This window comes from Scylla paramamosain, chromosome 22 (genome assembly GCF_035594125.1).
Source record: "Scylla paramamosain isolate STU-SP2022 chromosome 22, ASM3559412v1, whole genome shotgun sequence".
Classification (NCBI taxonomy): Eukaryota; Metazoa; Arthropoda; class Malacostraca; order Decapoda; family Portunidae; genus Scylla; species Scylla paramamosain.
This window is the reverse complement of record NC_087172.1, coordinates 9,785,916-9,803,415: the sequence shown is the minus strand read 5'-3', so window position 1 is coordinate 9,803,415 and position 17,500 is coordinate 9,785,916. Positions and strand designations below refer to the sequence as shown.

The window sequence follows — 17,500 nt, the reverse complement described above, 5'->3', positions numbered from 1 at the left end:
ATATCAAAAGCTTTTGATAGAGTCTGTCACAAAGTTTTGATTTCCAAACTACGCTCCTACAGCTTCTATCTTTCTCTTTCTAACTTCATCTCAGGTTTCCTTTCTGACCGTTCTATTGCTGCTGTGGTAGACGGTCACTGTTCTTCTCCTAAATTTATTAACAGTGGTGTTCCTCAGGGTTCTGTCTCGTCACGTAGTCTCTTCTTATTATTCATCAATGACCTTCTAAGCCAAACTTCTTGTCCTATCCACTCCTATGCTAATGATACCACCCTGCACTTTTCCAAGTCTTTTTATAGATGTCCAACACTTCAGAAAGTAAACATTTCACGCAGGGAAGCCACAGAACGCCTGACTTCTGATCTTTCTAAAATTTCTGATTGGGGCAGAGCAAACTTGGTATTGTTCAATTCCTCCATCTATCAACTCGACACAACTTTCCAAACAACTATCCCCTCTTCTGCAATGACACTCAACTCTTCTACACTGAACATCCTCGATCTGCTCTTTACTTATAATATGAACTGGAAACTTCACATCTCATCTCTAGCTAAAACAGCTTATATGAAGTCAGGTGTTCTGAGACGTCTCCGCCAGTTTTTCTCACCCCCCAAGCTGCTAACTCTGTACAAGGGCCTTATCCGTCCATGTACGAAGTATGTTTCACATGTCTTGGGGAGGTTCCACTCATGCCGCTCTTCTAGACAGAGTGGAATCGAAACTTTTCGTCTCATCAACTCCTCTCCTCTAACTGACTGTCTTCAGGCTCTTTCTCTCATCCCCACAATGTTGCATCTCTAGCTGTCTTCTACCGCAATTTTCATGCTAATTGCTTTTGTGATCTTGCTAACTGCATGCCTCCTCTCCTCCCATGGCCTCGCTGCACAAGATTTTCTTCTTTCTCTTACCCCTATTCTGTCCACTTCTGTAATGCAAGAGTTAACCAGTATTCTCAGTCATTCATCACTTTCTCTGGTAAACTGTAGAACTCCCTGCCAGCCTTTGTATTTCCACCTTCCTATGACTTGAATTCCTTTAAGAGGGAGGTTTCAAGACACTTATCCTTCAATTTTTTACTACCACTTTGGACCCTTTTATGGGACTGGCATCTCAGTGAGCTTTTTTTTTTATTGGATTTTTGTGGCCCTTGACCAGTTTCCCCCTCCTGCATAAAAAAAAAAAAAAAAATAGATTCGTGGCTATTTGTTACGTTGGGTAGATATTGTCCATCCAATAAAAAATGATGTACTCACCTTTTATCATATGACAGTCTTTCTGTCTCCTGTGATTTCTTTACTGGTTTTGTTGTGTTGGATGAATATCGTCTATTCAGTAAAAATTAATGTACAGGGCCTCTTTCATCCGTAAACTGGGTCAATCTTCTCCGAAAATCTTCAGCCATGTTAACACTTGGACACCTACGGATAGCTTTGTTTATCAAAAAGTCTTTGTTTGTATACAATCGCTTCTGAGCATGCCCATTCGCGGGAGGACGCCTGTATACAGCCGGACACTCACGGACAAGACACCGGTGTTTCCGCCACTCCTGCTAATGTCCCTTTAGATTACTATGCTACGTTTTGTGAATTTTGCGCCTTAACCCCTAATGGACGGAGAGGGGGGGGGTGTTATTTTATTGTACCGCCAGGACCGCAGTTTGATCTGAAAATACATAAAATAGCTTGTTTTCGCATACTTAATGTAGCCGCACCGGCTGGGCATCAATTGGCTCTCAGGTGATCTGTTTTACTGATCACACCCATCATCGTAGGGTCTAGGAAAGGCAGTTCTCCCTGACGCGTTTATTGATGAGGTAGGCATGACCGTAAGAACTGCGAACAAGTTCTCGGTCTCAGTTTCTTACAAAATAACATTATACACGGATATTAAACACTTTCAACATATTACAAAATTCATTAACAATACATGCAATTAACTTGGCACTATGACAATCAGTTTTACTACAAAATTAAAGTATTTACCTCGGTCACCATCCTGCCCGTCTTTGTCTGAGCGCGACTTGGCCGTGAGTGATGCCCGCAGACGACTAGCAGGTTAACCCCACACTACCAACAAGTGAGCATCGGCTTTGGTGCTTAATATAGCATTGAATACTGATACTTACACATATTACACGTTTTCATGCAAATAGAAAACTATTGAACATTTCACTTATAAATGCCGAGGAATAATGAGGTGAGGTACATACGCTTTACATACAGTAACACTTAAAGTTAGAAGTAGGACAGAATAGAAATAATGCACCATGGTATGCAGCGATAGAGGCCTTGAGAAGGGACATGGGCTGGAGTACTTTTAGAGGGAAACATGCAAAAGCAGCCCTGAGGTACAAAGCTAGATTATAGCGAATGGATGATGCGAGACTAGTGAGAAAGGTGTTTCTGTGGAATGTTAGGAGTAGCAGGTGGGGGAAGAAGTGTGCTAAGATGGTAGTAAAGAGTGGTTTGGAAAGTAATTGGGCTTTTCAACGATTTGAGAAGAGCATGTTGAGAGTAACTGGAGTATGATTGTTAGAAATGGGGAGGGTTTAAAAATGGATGTAAGAAAGTGGAAAAATGAGATAGACAGAGTGGTGAAGCATGTGGGATTGAGTGAATGGAAGAATAAGATAGAACATAAGAGTACTTTGGAGTGGTATAGAGAGATAAAAGCCCCAATATATGAAAAGTGGTATGAGGGAAGTCTGGACGGTGATCTCTTCCAAGCGAGGGCACAATGTATGGATGAGAACTCAAGGAATTACAGATGGTCTGAGTCCCACAGCAAAGTGTGCCAGATGTGTGACATGGGAGAGGATGAAACGGTGGAACATGTGGTGCTGGAGTGTGTGAAGTATGCCAGAGACAGGAATGAGATGATGCAAGTGGTGCTGAGAGAATTGGAGCATGCTAGAGTGGAGAAGACAGGAAGGGAATGGATGGTGTTGCTGCTGGGACTGTGTGGGGAGACGAATGAAAGGATGATTGAGGCTGTGAAGGAGTTCCTGGAGAAAATGTGGCGTGCTAGATGTAAGAACTAATGGTGAAATAGATACTGTATGATTCTGTATGCCGTTTTCTGCTGTAGTTCTTTTCTTTCCTACAGGAGTGCCGATGCAAAAGTCTGGCTTGGGATGAATCGGACTTGTGTGTGCGCAAGTGGCCTTGCCTTGCCCTCTGAGTTTTGTGGTTTATTTTCTCTTGCCTGAGTGCTGAAATACCCTGAAGAGGGTGATGAGAACGTGTGGTTCATGCGAGGAGAGTGTGGCGACCAGGCAAAGGGCTGTGGCATGCGAGAGATGCATGGCTTGGTTCCATGTAGCCTGTGTGGGCATGAGGGAGGCCAACATGAAAGCACTGGGGTTCGAGCTTCTGGTGTTCCTATGCAAGGAATGCCTGAGCAAGAGCCTCAATGAGTGGAGGAGCCAGAATGGGGAAAAAAGAAGAAAGAAGAGTGGAGCAGAACACCCAGATTGAAAACCTGATGAAGGAGGCAGAAGCACAGACGACGAGGACTGAAGAGAGAAAAGACCAGCAAGAAGTGGTGGAAGTGGCTAAAATAGACAGACGCCCAAGGAAGAAGAGAATGGTGATCAAGAAAGCCGCAGTACATGTCATTGGAGACAGCATGGTAAGGAAGACTCCCGACTTCGTGAGAAGGGAAACTGAGTGCACCTGCACTCACTGTGAGAAGGTAGAAGAATGGCAAGGCAGCAGGTCCAGATGATATACCCTATGAGTTCTACAAGAATGGTGGGGAGGTAGTGATAGACAGAATGACTGAGTTATTCAACCGAGTGTGGGATGAAGAGAGAGTGCCAAGAAAGTGGAATGAGAGTCGAGTGTGTCTGTTGCATAAGGGGGGATTTAAGAGTAAGAATGAGCTGAAGAACTACAGGCCAATTGCATTAGTGAATACAATAGGTAAAGTTTTCAGTGCAGTGTTGAATGAGAGACTGTGTAAATGGATTGAGAGAGCTGGAGTGCTGGGTGAAGAACAGAATGGTTTTCGTAGGGATAGGAGAGCTGAGGACAATATGTTTGTGGTGAATGAAATGATTGAGAAGAAAAAGAAGGTTGGGGGTAAATTGTACCTAGGTTTTTTGGATATAGAGAAAGCTTATGATAGAGTGAACATAGAAATGCTAGGTAGAGTCTTAGAAAAGATTGGATTGAGTGCAAAGATAGTTAACATAGTGCAAAGTATGTATGTGGACACAAGAGCTAGATACAGGCTAGGAGACATAGAAACAGACTGGGTGAAGAGTGAGAGAGGAGTTAGGCAGGGCTGTATATTGTCATCAACCCTTTTTAGCCTGTATACAGAGGAGCTAGCAGCCAGGATGAGAAGAATGAATGTAGGGATAAGTGTGGGGAATGATAAAGTATGTGTGCTCCTTTATGCAGATGACGTAGTTGTTATGAGTGAATCGGCAGATGAGCTTCAAAGTTTGTTGGATGTAGTGGATGGCTATGGTAAAGACTTTAGAGTAAGGTTTAGCAGTGAGAAAAGCAAAGTAATGATTGTGAATAGATCAGAGGATGAAAGTAATGTGGTATGGAGACTTGGAGAGAATGAGTTGAGACAGGTGCAAGAATACAAGTACTTAGGGATGTGGATGAGTCTTAGTGGGTGTGCAAAGGCAAAGAATGAAAAGATAAGTATGGTGAACCAGTGGGTAGGTCGATTGGAAAGCGCGGCAAGGATGAGAGCAAATAAGTATGATGTGTTGAGAGAAATGTGGAAGAGTGTGGCTGTGCCATGTATAATGTATGGTATGGATGTGATTGCATGGAATGAAAGTGAAATTGATAAGTTAGAAGTGGGCCAGAATACGAGTAGAGTAGCAAGGATGGCACTACGTGCACCGTGGTGCACAGCAGTTGAAGCCTTGAGAGGTGACATGGGATGGAGCACCTTCAAAGAAAGACTCACAAAAGCCACACTTAGGTACAAGATTAGGCTTGAGAGAATGGATGATGCAAGAATAGCAAGGAAGGTGTACCTGTGGAATGAAAGTGGAAGCAAATGGAGGAAGAGATGCATGAGAATGACAGACAGGAATGGATTGCAAGTTGTGTGGGCGATAAGAATGGCTGGTAGGAATCAAAATGAGCGTGAATGGGTGGTAACAAGAGGAGGCAGAGTGGAAGCCGAATGGGATGTGAGAAAATGGAAGAATGAAATAGGCAAAGAAATGAAATGTGTGGGATTGAATGAATGGAAGAATGAAATGGAAAGAAAGAAGACCCTGGAATGGTACAAGGAGAAAGAGGCCCCGAGGTATGAAAGGTGGTATGATGGAAGCCTGGGCGGTGATCTTCTCTTCCGAGCGAGGGCACAGTGTATGGATGTGAATGAAAGGAGAAGGAGTCTGAGTCCCGCAGCAAAGTGTGCCAGATATGTGACATGGGAGAGGATGAGACGGTGGAACATGTGGTGCTGGAGTGTGTGAAGTATGCCAGAGACAGGAATGAGATGATGCAAGTGATACTGACTGAGTTAGGGCATGATAGGAATGAAAGAGTGGAGAAAACAGGAAAGGAATGGATGGTGTTGCTGGGACTATGTAGAGAGGCGAATGAAAGGATGATTGAGGCGGTGAAATAGTTTCTGGAGAGAATGTGGCGTGCCAGGTGTATGAACAATTAGGATAGAGGATGCTGTTCGTTTCTCTTTTTTTTTTCCCCTTCTACAGGAGTTGCCGATCCAAAGGCCTGGCTCAGGAGTGATCCTGTGCCACCTGTACCATCAAGATCAAGATCAAGATGTAACATCAAGATCAAGATCAAGGCAAAACCTCGTGGGGTGTTTGCCGCGCATCGTTGCTCTCTGATAACTCGAGGTTTGTGAAGCATTAATGATCTACAGGGTTTGGTGCACACATTAGATAGGGTAGTATCGAAATTATCTTTACCTACTAGTCTCCAGACAATGAATATTTATTTCTGGGCAAGAATATGAGGCTTTTTTTTTTTAATCGACCTACACAGTGAAGGTACTAGTAATTAAATTAACTGAATGCAAACCTAACCCTCGGATGGAAAGGCTAATGTTATTTCATCAGATTTATACATCAGTTTTGGGAGATACGGAATTATATTGAAATAACGTTAGCGTTTTTATTCGAGGGGTAGGTTATATGTTTTACATTAATTTCATTAATTTTATTACTGATCCGTTTTTTTAATCACGATTAAAAAAATGGTAAATTCATACAATAGGACCAAACTGCATTTCGAGTACAAAACTGATAATCATTATTGACTTTTTATATTAAAGACGACTTTGAGTGTAAAACACGTCGGAAGTATTTAATTTTGCCTCTTCCCACATCTTCCTATGATCTCGGAGACTCGTCGGAAAGCGGGTTTGTGGGCGGGGAACACGAAAATAGTAATTTTAGGATACTTGAAGGCAATCCTAACCTAACCTGAACTGACTTAACCAAACCCGATCAAACTTAACCTAACCAGACTCAACCTACCATGACCCAACCTATGTGCATCACCTAACAAAAATTTTGGTAGATTTGGAATTTCAACCAATACATCCTCCTCAATCTTCCCTAATCTCCCCTAACCTACTGGGTCCCACCATTAAGGTAAACTAACCTAACCTAACATTCTTGTAACCTCTTAACTGGGGGGGGGCAACCCCCCCATAAGGTAAACTAACCTAACCTAAACTAAGCTAACATTTTGTAACCTTGTAACTCGGGGAGGGGCTTTGCCCCCCCCCCTGGCCCCCCCAACTAACCTAACTTAACATTTTGTAACCTAACTGGGCATTCTTCATCCCCCCTCCTGGATCTCTCCATAAGGTAAACTTATTATTAATTTCTGACAGGTAAAATAGGGCTAGACGGCGGCGGTGGGGCAGAGAGGTGGCGGGGAGAGCTCCTGTATTCTCCCATTTACTCTGGCAAAGGAAAGTTATCCAAATATATGGAGTCTTGAAGTCACTGTTTTTTTTTGTTTGTTTTTTTTTATGTAGGATGGACACTGGCCAAGGACAACAAAAATCCAATAAAAAAAAAAAATGCCCATTGAAATGCCACTCCCATAAAAGGGTCAAAGCAGTAGTCAGAAATTGATGGATAAGTGTCTTGAAACCTCCCTCTTGAAGGAATTCAAGTCATAGGAAGGTGGAAATACAGAAGCAGGCAGGGAGTTCCAGAGTTTACCAGAGAAAGAAATGAATGATTGAGAATACTGGTTAACTAAGCAGGTTTTGGTCCTATATTATTACTGATAGTGATATCAGAGGTAGTGAAATGTGAGCCTCTGTTTGTTTACATCATGGAGGCCACATTCTGCTGGTTCTTCACTGACCCAGTATTTTTGCACTGTTATTGTAAGTCTCTTGTAAGCTTTTTGGTCTCTAAAGGTTAGTGTGGGGGATGGCTATCTATCTGCTAGCACTGTGGCAAGGGGGTGGAGTTTTCCTCAGGCTGGGTGGGATGTGATCTGTATCCCAGCTGGTACCACAAGGTGTGTGTGTACCTGCAGGATGTGGAGAATGAGGATCTGGACAAAGTGGATTGGATGTGCCGCCCATGCAGGAAAAAAGGAGCATCACAAACTAGTTGATGGGCTGGGTAAGTAGGTAGAGAGGCTAATCAGGGAAAATGAAATGCTAAATCAAAGAAATAAAGCCTTGGAGGATAAACTAGAGCAGGGTTGTACTAGCCTAGAGGATTACATGTCTAAAATAGTTGCTAGCACAGAAAACCTGAACAAGAAGCTGCATGAGGTAAAAGATGAGATTATCAACACTGTTGTTAATGTACATGCTAGTGTGTGGGGAGATGTCTCAACAGCAAATAATGAGTGCTATTGCTGTACCAGTACCTGACATGAAAGATGAGGTAATAGGTACCATGGTTAACTTGCATGCTAATCCAATTGCAAGGGAGAATGTAAGCAGTGCTAAGTCCTATGTAGCTGTCACAAAGGAAAAAATCTTTTTGTTGTAAAATCTACTGGTAAGGATAATAATGTAGCCAGCAGGGAAGCTGAACTTGCAAAGGTGCTGAAGGTTGTGCCAGTTGTGGATGCCAAGTTCACAAGTGGTGGCAATGCTGTCATGAATTTTGACTAGTGAGTCTGAGTACCAGCTGGTGACTAACAGGATCAGTAATGGATTCAAAAATTTGTAAATGAATTTCACTAAGAAGCTTCATCCTAAGATAATGATCAGTAATGTTTCTAAAGAGTAGTGTAAAGAAGATATTGTAGAATATTTGGTTGCTAAAAATGTTTATCTTCAAAGTGTAGACAATGTGCATGATAAAATTAAGCTTGTATCTGATAAGCCTGCCTATGGTAAAACTGTACAGTACATATTGAGATATACACCTGATGTTAGGGGCTGATACATAAGCACAGAGATGTTGTGTGATACACTGTGTGTGACAGGTATCATGTATTTAACTGCTACTGCTGCCAAAGGTATGGACACTCAGAGAGTAACTAAGTTTAAGAGTAATGGAGATGTCGCCAGTTGTGCTAAATGTGCTTGTAATCACCTTACCAAAGATTGTACAAAGAATGCTAATGAGATTAATTGTATTAATTGTATGAAACACTCTAAGGATGAAGTGAATCATGTAGTTAACAGTAGGCAGTGTAAGTCACTTGATGTTGGAATGGTGAGGGTAAGAGACATAACTGATCATGGATACTAGGAGCCAAAATAGTCTCAAATGTGGGTTTGTGAATATTCAGTCGGTAGGTAATAAGACCATTGAAATTAGAGAGTTAATTGTGGAGAAATCTTTTGACATTCTTGCTCTTGCTGAAACATGGTTAAGTGTCAATGACAAAGCCAAAATACATGAAATGACACCAAACACACACACCTTTCTACATGTTCCCATAGCAGACAGGAGGGGAGGGGTGGGAGGGTTGGTATACTGATAAATAATGAATTTACACATAAAATTACTTGTTCCTCAAACACTTAATACATTTGAGTCATTGGCAGCAAGTTTTCTGGTTAATGGCAATCATAAACAAATTTTTATTGTTGTATACAGACCTCCACAGACCAGCTGTGTTGCTTTCATTGAAGAATTCACTGCCTACTTAGAACATTTTCTCAATGCAAATGATAATATCTTTATTTGTGGAGATTTCAATTTTAGAATTGATGATGTAAATGATCAATACTATAAAAATTTCATGGACATGATATCATCTTTGTAGTTCTCTGTAGTTCTTAAATAAAATTAATAAACCCACCTCTCATTCAGGACATATACTTGATTCAGTGTTTTGTGACAGTGTGTTGGCAAGAATTCATCACCTTGAAGTTGAGCCAGACTTTGCCACATCTTGTCATAAACTTATTACATTTATGATCAATGTCCAGAGACATACAAAGACCAAGAAAACTATTACTTAAAGAAATCAAACTAATCTTGACTCTTCAACTTTGGTTGACACAGTAATAGACAAAATTTCTACAGAAATTAATAATAACTGCTTTTATACACTTGGCACTGTAAGGAAATTTGAGGATTCCTTGAGTTGCCTGGTTCCTTTATATAACAACACCCTTGTGAAGGAGTATGAAAATATGTATCCAGTTATTACAAAAGCCATTGTAGAGAAAGATAGTGCTCCATGGCTTAATGCTGAGATTTCAAATGCCATTAAAGTGAGACGACATAAAGAGAAAATATGGCGTCGTGTTCGCATGGAACAATCCTGCAGAGAGTATGTTTATGCTAAGAATTTGGTAAATAAACTAATAACAAAACATAAATGTATGTACTACAGGCAAAATATTACTGAGGCAGGTACTTATGCTAGGAGACTGTATTCTGTTCTTGACAACCTAACTGGTAAGAGGAGTGCCAAGAAGCTTCCTGATGAGCTCTTGGTTTTTTTTTTTGATGAAAAAAAACTAGAAATATTGTTAGTAGCCTTGAAGAGGCAGAACAAGCTCACCATGTCATATATATGCCTATATTGGTCTGGTCTCCTTTAGTGAAGGCAGTATAGATATGCTACAAGCTTTGTTGAAAATATTAAAAAGACATGTTGTATTCGAGATCCATTTCCTATGTCAGATGTAACCAATGGGGAAGATTTTTTGAAGCTCACAAGTGTACTCTTAAAAATCGTCAGTTTAAGCATAAGCGAATGTGTTTTTCCAGAAAGTGAGAAACTTGCCTTTGATAAACTGACTCTAAAGAGTAAACTTGATCGCCAGTCCCTCTCCTCATACTGACCAAGTTTCTAACCTATCCTTCCTATCAAAAGTTATAGAAAGTGTAATTCATGTTCAACTAATAGATTATTTATCTACTATTCATGTGTTGCCTGACAATCAGTCTGCATATAGGAAACTACACTCAACTGAAACAGCCTTGTGTAGTATCACTAATGATCTGTGTATGATGGATGAGGGAAAATGTAGTGTTTTAATATTATTACATTTAAATGCTGCCTTTGATACTGTAGTGCATGATTTACTGTTAGAAGATCTGCAAATTATAGGAGTTAGAGGACATGCACTGCATGTGTCCAAGTGGGATCTCCTTTTCCGAGCATTGTCAGTTCAACAAAGGTGTTCCTGAGTGGAGTGTGTTGGGGCCAGTATTATTTAGTATTTATTCTACAGAACTGTCTTTTATTTTAAGGGGATATGATGTAACTTTTGCTCTCTATGCCGAAGATACTCATTTTTATTTGACAGTTAACATTTTAGGTACAGAAAATATATTGACAAGAGTTAGGATTCTTATTAAAGGTTGGATGAATAAAAAAAATAAAATTGAATGAAGAGAAGACTGAATGTTTGTAGGAAAAAAGAGTGGTCTTAGAAGGTTTAATGAAGTTTTTTTTTTATGTAGGAAGGACACTGGCCAAGGGCAACAAAAATCCAATAAAAAATATGCCCACTGAAATGCCAGTCCCATAAAAGGGTCAAAGCAGTGGTCAAAAATTGATGAATAAGTGTCTTGAAACCTCCCTCTTGAAGGAATTCAAGTCATAGGAAGGTGGAAATACAGAAGCAGGCAGGGAGTTCCAGAGTTTACCAGAGAAAGGGATGAATGATTGAGAATACTGGTTAACTCTTGCGTTAGAGAGGTGGACAGAATAGGGGTGAGAGAAAGAAGAAAGTCTTGTGCAGCGAGGCCGTAGGAGGAGTGGAGGCATGCAGTTAATAAGATCAGAAGAGCAGTTAGCATGAAAATAGCAGTAGAAGACAGCTAGATATGCAACATTCCAGTGGTGAGAGAGAGGCTGAAGACAGTCAGTTAGAGGAGAGGAGTTGATGAGATGAAAAGCTTTTGATTCCACCCTGTCTAGAAGAGCAGTAAGAGTGGAACCCCCCCCAGACATGTGAAGCATACTCCATACATGGACGGATAAGGCCCTTGCACAGAGTTAGCAGCTGGGGGGGGGTGAGAAAAACTGGCGGAGACGTCTCAGAACGCCTAACTTCATAGAAGCTGTTTTAGCTAGAGATGAGATGTGATTCAGATTATAAGTAAAGGACAGACCGAGGATGTTCAGTGTAGAACAGGGGGACAGTTGAGTGTCATTGAAGAAGAGGGGATAGTTGTCTGGAAGGTTGTGTCGAATTGATAGATGGAGGGATTGAGTTTTTGAGACACTGAACAATACCAAGTTTGCTCTGCCCCAATCAGAAATTTTAGAAAGATCAGAAGTCAAGCGTTCTGTGGCTTCCCTGCGTGAAATGTTTACGTCCTGAAGGGTTAGACATCTATGAAAAGATGTGGAAAAGTGCAGGGTGGTATCATAAGTGTAGGAGTGGATAGGACAAGAAGTTTGGTTTAGAAGATCATTAATGAATAATAAGAAGAGAGTGGGTGACAGGACAGAACCCTGAGGAACACCACTGTTAATAGATTTAGGAGAAGAACAGTGACCGTCTACCACAGCAGCAATAGAACGGTCAGAAAGGAAACTTGAGATGAAGTTACAGAGAGAAGGATAGAAACAGTAGGAGGGTAGTTTGGAAATCAAAGCTTTATGCCAGACTCTATCAAAAGCTTTTGATATGTCCAAGGCAACAGCAAAGGTTTCACCAAAATCTCTAAAAGAGGATGACCAAGACTCGGTAAGGAAAGCCAGAAGATCACCAGTAGAGCGGCCTTGATGGAACCCATACTGGCGATCAGATAGAAGGTTGTGAAGTGATAGATGTTTAAGATTCTTCCTGTTGAGGATAGATTCAGAAACTTTAGATAGGCAGGAAATTAAAGCAATTGGATGGTAGTTTGAGGGATTAGAACGGTCACCCTTTTTAGGAACAGGTTGAGTGTAGGCAAACTTCCAGCAAGAAGGAAAGGTAGATGTTGACTGACAGAGCTGAAAGAGTTTGACTAGGCAAAGTGCAAGCACGGGAGGCACAGTTTCGGAGAACAATAGGAGGGACCCCATTAGGTCCATAAGCCTTCCGAGGGTTTAGGCCAGCGAGGGCATGGAAAACATCATTGCGAAGAATTTTAATACATGGCATGAAGTAGTCAGAGGGTGGAGGAGAGGGAGGAACAAGCCCAGAATCGTCCAAGGTAGAGTTTTTAGCAAAGGTTTGAGCAAAGAGTTCAGCTTTAGAAATAGATGTGATAGCAGTGGTGCCATCTGGTTGAAATAGAGGAGGGAAAGAAGAAGAAGCAAAGTTATTCGAGATATTTTTCGCTAGATGCCAGAAGTTATGAGGGGAGTTAGATCTTGAAAGGTTTTGACACTTTCTGTTAATGAAGGAGTTTTTGGCTAGTTGGAGAACAGACTTGGCATGGTTCCGGGCAGAAATATAAAGTGCATGAGATTCTGGTGATGGAAGGCTTAAGTACCTTTTGTGGGCCACCTCTCTATCATGTATAGCATGAGATCAAGCTGTGTTAAACCAAGATTTAGAAGGTTTAGAACGAGAAAAAGAGTGAGGAATGTACGCCTCCATGCCAGACACTATCACCTCTGTTATGCACTCAGCACACACGGGTCTCTGACACGGAAGCAGTAGTCATTCCAAAGAAAATCAGCAAAATACTCCTCAGGTCCCCCCAACTAGCAGAGGCAAAACGCCAGAGGCACCTTCGCTTAGGGGGATCCTGAGGAGGGATTGGAGCGATATCTCCAAGACGGTCAGGAATACGAGTAGGGTGTTGCACCAATTGCTCTAGGTCATGGAGAATAGCAAAGTTGTAGGCTAGTTCACCAGGATGGTCAGTGAAGGGAGAGGAAAGCCAAAGCTGGTGGTGAACATTGAAGTCTCCAAGAATGGAGATCTCTGCAGAAGGGAAGAGGGTCAGAATGTGCTCCACTTTGGAAGTTAAGTAGTCAAAGAATTTCTTATAGTCAGAGAAGTTAGGTGAGAGGTATACAGCACAGATAAATTTAGTATGAGAGTGACTGTAGTCGTAGCCAGATGGTGGAAAACTCAGAAGATTCAAGAGCTTGGGCACGAGAGCAAGTTAAGTCATTGTGCACATAAACGCAGCATCCAGCTTTGGATTGAAAATGAGGATAGAGAAAGTAGGAGGGAACAGAAAAGGGGCTACTGTCAGTTGCCTCAGACACCTGAGTTTCAGTAAGGAAAAGAAGATGAGGTTTAGAAGAGGAGAGGTGGTGTTCTACAGATTGAAAATTAGATCTTAGACCGCGAATGTTGCAGAAGTTAATGAAGAAAAAGTTGAGGGGGGTGTCAAGACACTTAGGGTCGTCGACAGAAAGGCAGTCCGACCTGGGGACATTTACGGTCCCCTTCCCAGACGGGGTCTCTGAGGCTGGTGTAGGAGTCGCCATGATGATTTTAAAATTTTTGAGTGAAGGGTGTGTGTGTTATTAGGTGCTTGTAGTTTTGTGTGGAGGAAGAGAGTTGTCTTTAGAGGGCAGGCTGTGACTGCCCCCTTGTGTTGTGAGACACAAAGGGAAACGTTCAGTGAGGTCACAGCTGGGTTTAATAAGTTCACAGCACCCACTGAACAGTGCTTTAGACCTCGCTGGGAGTAATTATTGTTTCGGTAGGTGTCTACTGCCTCCTCCTCTCAGTGCAAAGTTTAAAATGGTACAAATATTTATTTATCTGATAAAGTCAAGGATTTGGGAGTCAAAGTTGATAAGTATTTGAGCTTATATGACCAAATAAATGAGGCTGTGAGAGTGGCAAGGTATAATCTGAGGTATATTGCCTTCATAAGGAGATATTTGGATGAACATTGTCAAGATTCTTATTGAGAATCGTGTAATAACAAAGTTGGATTACTGCAACTCCTTATATTATAACTTGCTAAATTATCAACTAAAGAAATTACAACTAACAATAAATAGGGCTGCCAGGATGATAAAACATGTGTCGCCTCGCAGTATAATAATACCTGTAGTCATTGATTTACATTGGTTGCTGATAAAAGCTCAGATCACTTATAAAATTTGTGTACTAACTTATCAAGTCATGACTACTGGAAAGCCTGTTTATTTAAGAAAGTTGTTTCATCCTTTTGAGGTTAATACAAGTGTTGTGGTGAGGCATGGAGCAGATGAGCACTGGCTAAATGAGTCAAGATGTAACTTGGATGTGAGTTTCAGACCCTTTCAAGTGTGTGCTCCAAGATTGTACAATAGGCTTCCAGTACAGGTCAAGGCCAGCAATAGCACTGAACTTTTTAAGAAAAGACTTAAAACATTTCTATTCAGGGATTCCTATGATATGTCAGATATGACTCTAACTGAACACTGTATTGTATAAAACTTTTTATGTGCAATTTGTTTGTATGATTATTTATACTAGCATGTATCTGAATAGTTTTTTTTATTGTGTGTGTGTGTGTGTGTGTGTGTGTGTGTGTGTGTGTGTAATTAGTTTTACAATATTTTATGTAGTACTCTGCTAAGTATTAGTCATATTTGTATATTTAAATTGAATTACTCAAGAATAGAGGCTCTGTAGAGCACCACTGGTTGGCAAAATAGGGTATGAATGTTGTGATAAAGAATAAAGAATAAAAAAATGCCTCAGACAGGAAGATGTAGACTCTGTGAAGGGCTGTAGTTATGTACAGTATATTGGTTGAAACAGCAATAAAACCAAAGTTTCCTATATCATGAAAACTATTAATTTGCGATGAAAACTTCAATAAAGTGAGATTCTCAGTATCCATAAAGGTAATAAAAAACTACTTCTAAATATGTTGAATTTTATGGTCCTCTCCTAATATAATACCAAAAATTCATATTTTGTCCATAAATAAAGAGTGATCATCTTGAAATTAGTAGGCTAAGGTTATTTCTATAAAACCCATTAATTCATTTCTTCAGTTTCACTGCTGATTCCTTCACTGTAAATCATGAACTGAAAAAAATATATATCTTTGTCCTGAAATGAATGATTGTTATCTTGAAATTAGTGAGCTAAGATAGTTTCCATAATCTCCAGAATTACATCATGCTTTCTTTTCAGATTTACTCTTGTCATCCATCACATTAGTATGCACTGAAGCAGGGCTGCTTCAGGAGTGCATCCAACAATCAACAAGGCAGATCTCTGCACTAACACTACAGGAAGAAAACAAAAATGCCTAAGTCTAAGCGTGATAAAAAGAGTAAGTACCTACCAACATTGATTGACGAGTGTGGTGTTATCAGCTGGTCTGTGGGTTTCTGCTGATACAATCATTAATAATGCATCATAGAACTTAGGCATAAATTTATCTGGTCTTCTTTTAAAGGTATATAGTGATTCACGTAAATAATTGTAACAAACATTCCCACAATGGTGGATGAAAATATTTTTTGGTAGATTTCAGTATGCATTACCATACAAAGATAGGCTAAAATGACTCAGTCTGCATTCCCTGGAGAGGAAGCATTCAAGTGAGTAAAAGGAGAACTCGAGGTAATGGATATAAGTTAGATAAGTTTAGGTTTATGAAAAAATTGGTAAGAACTGGTTCCCAAACTAAAGTGGTGGATGAGTGGAATAGGCTTATCAGTCATGTGGTCAGTGCCAACATCCTAGGTAGTTTCAAGGTGTTAGATGATGACTGGTATACAGTGAATCCCCAGTTCATTGCAGGATTATGTTCCAAAGGCACCCACGAAGTACTAAAATCAGTGATACACTGACTTTGGTTCAGAAGAAAAAAAAAAAGAAAAAAAAGCCACTTCAGAAGAAAAAAAGCCCCTAATTAAACCACTCACCTTCTTGTGGCAGTAATGGTAATTAACTGCCAACTCAGTGAATTAGGAACACACCAACCACCATCATCAACTTAACGATAACCAGAATGTTTATATAACACATAATACACCAAACCACCACCACCACAAGAATGACAACCCATTTACAATGTCAACTGATGACAAGACCTACTTCTGCACGATCATCCAACCCAACCACCACCCAGCTGTAACAGCACTGTACAACACTCACACGAACACACCAAACCACCTCCAACCCAAGTACACCAACCCACAAACAAAGTGAGAGTGGCAACGAAAACTACTGCTTGCACGGCTGATCAACCAACACTGGCTGGTACCCACTCCACCTGCCAGCAGTTGACTGTTGACAGTGAGAGGCTAGTGTGAACCATGCCATTGCCTCTGCCTGGCTACCATCCTATCAGCAGGCAGTGTTGCCAAATATACAAATGCATCTAAACCCATGTCTGGGTATTTTCTCAACCCACGCCACAATTTAGCTTGTATTTTATGAAATATAACATCGAATTTTTCCAATATAAATTGTGATTTCCCGCTTTGTAAAAATAATTATGTTCCAGTGAAAAAAAAAAAAAAAAGGACATGAAAAAGTGAACTGATGATAACTGAACCATGATAAACTGTGGTTTCACTGTATACCATATACCATATTTGCTGGCGCATTAGACTCGCTCTTGGAAAAAAGTATCTGATAATTACAGTGCATCAAATATGGCCATAGTACAGATGTCCAGGCTTGTAAGCCTAGGCCTATAGGTGTGGAGTTGAAACAGTAGTACACTAAGCACAAATATTGTTACCAGTAATATTACTACTAATAAAATCTCTCTCTCTCTCTCTCTCTCTCTCTCTCTCTCTCTCTCTCTCTCTCTCTCTCTCTCTCTCTCTCTCTCTCTCTCTCTCTCTCTCTCTCTCTCTCTCTCTCTCTCTCTCTCTCTCTCTCCCTCCCTCCCTCCCTCCCTCCCTCCCTCCCTCCCTTTCCTTCTCTTCCCTTCCCTTCCCTTCCCTTCCCTTCCCTTCCCTTCCCTTCCTCCCATCCCTGCTCTCCTCTGCCTTTCTTCCTTCCCTCTCCCTTCCCTTCTTCCCCCCCCTCCCCTCCCCTCACTTACATGGTTGGCATTAAAAAACTTGCTCAATAAAACCAAAAAACAAAACAGCCTAAGTTTTTTTTTTTCATATCAGAATTTAGTTCTGTATCATATTGTTAAATAATGTCTATATATGTACATACACATAAAAAATTTAAAAATAGTCAAGCCTAACCCATTCATTTCCTGTGAAGCACAAGTTAATAC

The 17,500-nt window shown here is 40.8% G+C and overlaps 1 protein-coding gene across 2 annotated transcripts in view; it reads left to right on the top strand.

Annotated features, from left to right (window-relative positions):
* The first annotated feature begins 5,705 nt into the window (after nt 1–5,705).
* LOC135111839 (mRNA turnover protein 4 homolog) overlaps nt 5,706–17,500 on the top strand; it is a 36,216-nt gene continuing 24,421 nt past the window's right edge. The window contains exons 1-2 of one of the 2 annotated variants that reach the window (XM_064025555.1): nt 5,706–5,845; nt 15,442–15,583. In XM_064025555.1, coding sequence (XP_063881625.1) covers nt 15,556–15,583 — 28 coding nt within the window. In that variant the 5' untranslated portion in view covers nt 5,706–5,845; nt 15,442–15,555. Of the gene's footprint in view, nt 5,846–7,514; nt 7,601–15,441; nt 15,584–17,500 lie in introns of those variants that run through there. The other variant, XM_064025556.1, reaches the window with a different exon arrangement.